Consider the following 2,182-nt stretch of genomic DNA (forward strand, 5'->3'; position numbering starts at 1 on the left):
TATCATTCAGCTTTACTTGAATTGAATGGTTTTAACTGTAGGCATTGATTAATATTGGTTTATATAATTGCACATTTTAAAAAGTTCATTTTTTTTCATTTTTTTGTTGTTGAGTATTGTGGTAGAATATAGTGTGATGAGGCACTATTTAATATTGTTCAGGTTGGTTCAGACTAGTACAGTTACGTCTGGTGCATTATGTAGTTAGAGAAGTAACTGTCAACTTAGTGTAATTTTCTTTCATGTTGACATAAATCTGTTATGTTGCTTCTTGAAACAATGCCATGTTTAATGATGTTTTTACAAAACTTATGCTTAGTTTTTTTAACCGGCACCTCTCTCTTCTTGATATATTTAGGAAATTGTTGAAATTAGTGACACCATCAACAGCCAATCAGAATCTATGGATGTGACGCCCGCTGAGCCTGAGCCTGAGCCTGTCCCTGTCCCTGACTCTGTCCCTGTCCCTGTCCCTGACTCTGTACAGGAAATTGTCGTTGTGAGTTATTGTCAAGCTTTTATAATTTCATAGACAGTAACTATCTGGTTCGGTGTATTGTAAAAATTGTTTGATCATAGCTTAAAAACACACATTTTTATTATTAAACCACCTAACCTCCTCTCTCCTTTCCTTTTCTTTCTAGGACGCCACTGCTGAGCAGAAATGTCTGGATGTGCTGTCAGAAGAGCCTAAGTCAGAAATCTGTGACATGCCGTGTCAGATGCAGCTTGCTGTGGAGTCTGTGGAGATGTCAGTGGAAGCATCGCTGAATGGACACATTGTTCCAGAGGTCTCCATTGAGGGCTAGATGCACATCACACAGCTTGGAAGACCTTTTCTGTAAGTAAAATATTGAATTCAGTCCTTTATCACATTGATTGGATCTCAGTTCTTATTTTTTATTTTTTTACTCTTGTTGTTTACTGTTTTTAACCTTTAAATTACTCAGTTTACACAACATCCACTAACCAGGCCCCTGTATTCTTCTTTGTCTCTTTTAGATTCCCCTTTGGTCATTTGGAGGACTCAAAGCTTTACAGGGAGTCAACCAGCTGGCATTTTAAATTTTTTAGGGCTTATGTGAGAACCGCCAGGAAATTGAAGGGACATCCACACTTTGAAGTGCCTTTTCCGGCCGTTGTTCCTGTCAAAACACCAAACCAGATGTCAACACGCCAAAACTGCTGCATTCAAGGCAGCACAACAGACTGTTGTCATACGTGTCCGGAAATGGAAACAAACATATTGTGGCTCTTTTTTTTCGTGTTTCTCCCATAAAGCACGTACAGTGAATTTGCATTAGCAGTGGAAGCGGAAGTGCTCAAGAGATGGAGGTTCCTAAAACAAGATAAATGGCAGCGCCTGATATTTCTTGGCATGTTCCCATCTCTCCAGAACATCTGCTTCCACGCTGCATACACTCAGTGCATGTGAATTCTGTAGCATCGATGAATGTTGCTATAGTTTGTACTTGAGTCTATGTTCATATGGGTGGGAGAAACAACTTCATGTTCTTTTTTTTTTCACATTTCAGAATCAGATTTTGCGCACCAGACCATTTTTACTCTCAAAGAGACACGTCTGCAAACTTCCCCCATCGCCTTAATTTCTGTCCCCTTCTCTGTCCTCCAGTTCTCCTCTCTGCCTCAACTATGTGTCAATGCTAAGGTTAGTGTGATGCTAAAACATGGTTTTAGATTTTATGGCTGCTGGAGCCTGGAGTCTGAGGGGACGAACTGAGAGGTCATTTTCCGTTTCTTTTTTTCTCACTTTCTCCTTTTTTAAATTCATTTTGTATAGACCATATGATGTGTTACAGTTTTGTGTTCAAAGCCTGTGCTCTGGAGGGAAAATGTAATGTGATCTGTTCATGTGGATCTCTGTTGGGCTGATTTGATCCACCTTTGAAATAAAGCTGTATCTCATCGTGATTCTTTTACTTTCTATGCATCTGCTAATGAAATACACAGAATGGAGGAGAGATACTGTATATGTAGGCTTCATTTCCAGGTCTGTTCCGTACTGGCAATAACAAAAGCTTGTGATAGCTTTCAAAGATGCAACATTTGGAAAAAAATATATTTTTAACTTTGTTTTCTGGTGCACAGGAAATAAGTAAAATTAGTAATAAGTAAATAATTAATTGTAGCTAAAGGAGGCAAAGAATAAGCTGACAAAAGC

General features: G+C 38.7%; 1 protein-coding gene across 1 annotated transcript in view; it reads left to right on the top strand.

The window, feature by feature from the left end:
- The window catches only part of LOC118325557 (calphotin-like), a gene marked incomplete in the record, with an annotated part of 15,520 nt that extends 13,588 nt beyond the window's left edge, over positions 1–1,932 (top strand). The window contains 3 exon segments of the mRNA XM_035658273.1: positions 359–499; positions 645–841; positions 1,003–1,932. Of these exon segments, the coding sequence (XP_035514166.1) occupies positions 359–499; positions 645–809 (306 nt within the window).
- Positions 1,933–2,182: the final 250 nt, after the last annotated feature.

This window comes from Morone saxatilis, unplaced genomic scaffold, assembly GCF_004916995.1.
Source record: "Morone saxatilis isolate NCDOM2014 unplaced genomic scaffold, NCSU_SB_2.0 Contig16, whole genome shotgun sequence".
NCBI lineage: Eukaryota > Metazoa > Chordata > Actinopteri > Moronidae > Morone > Morone saxatilis.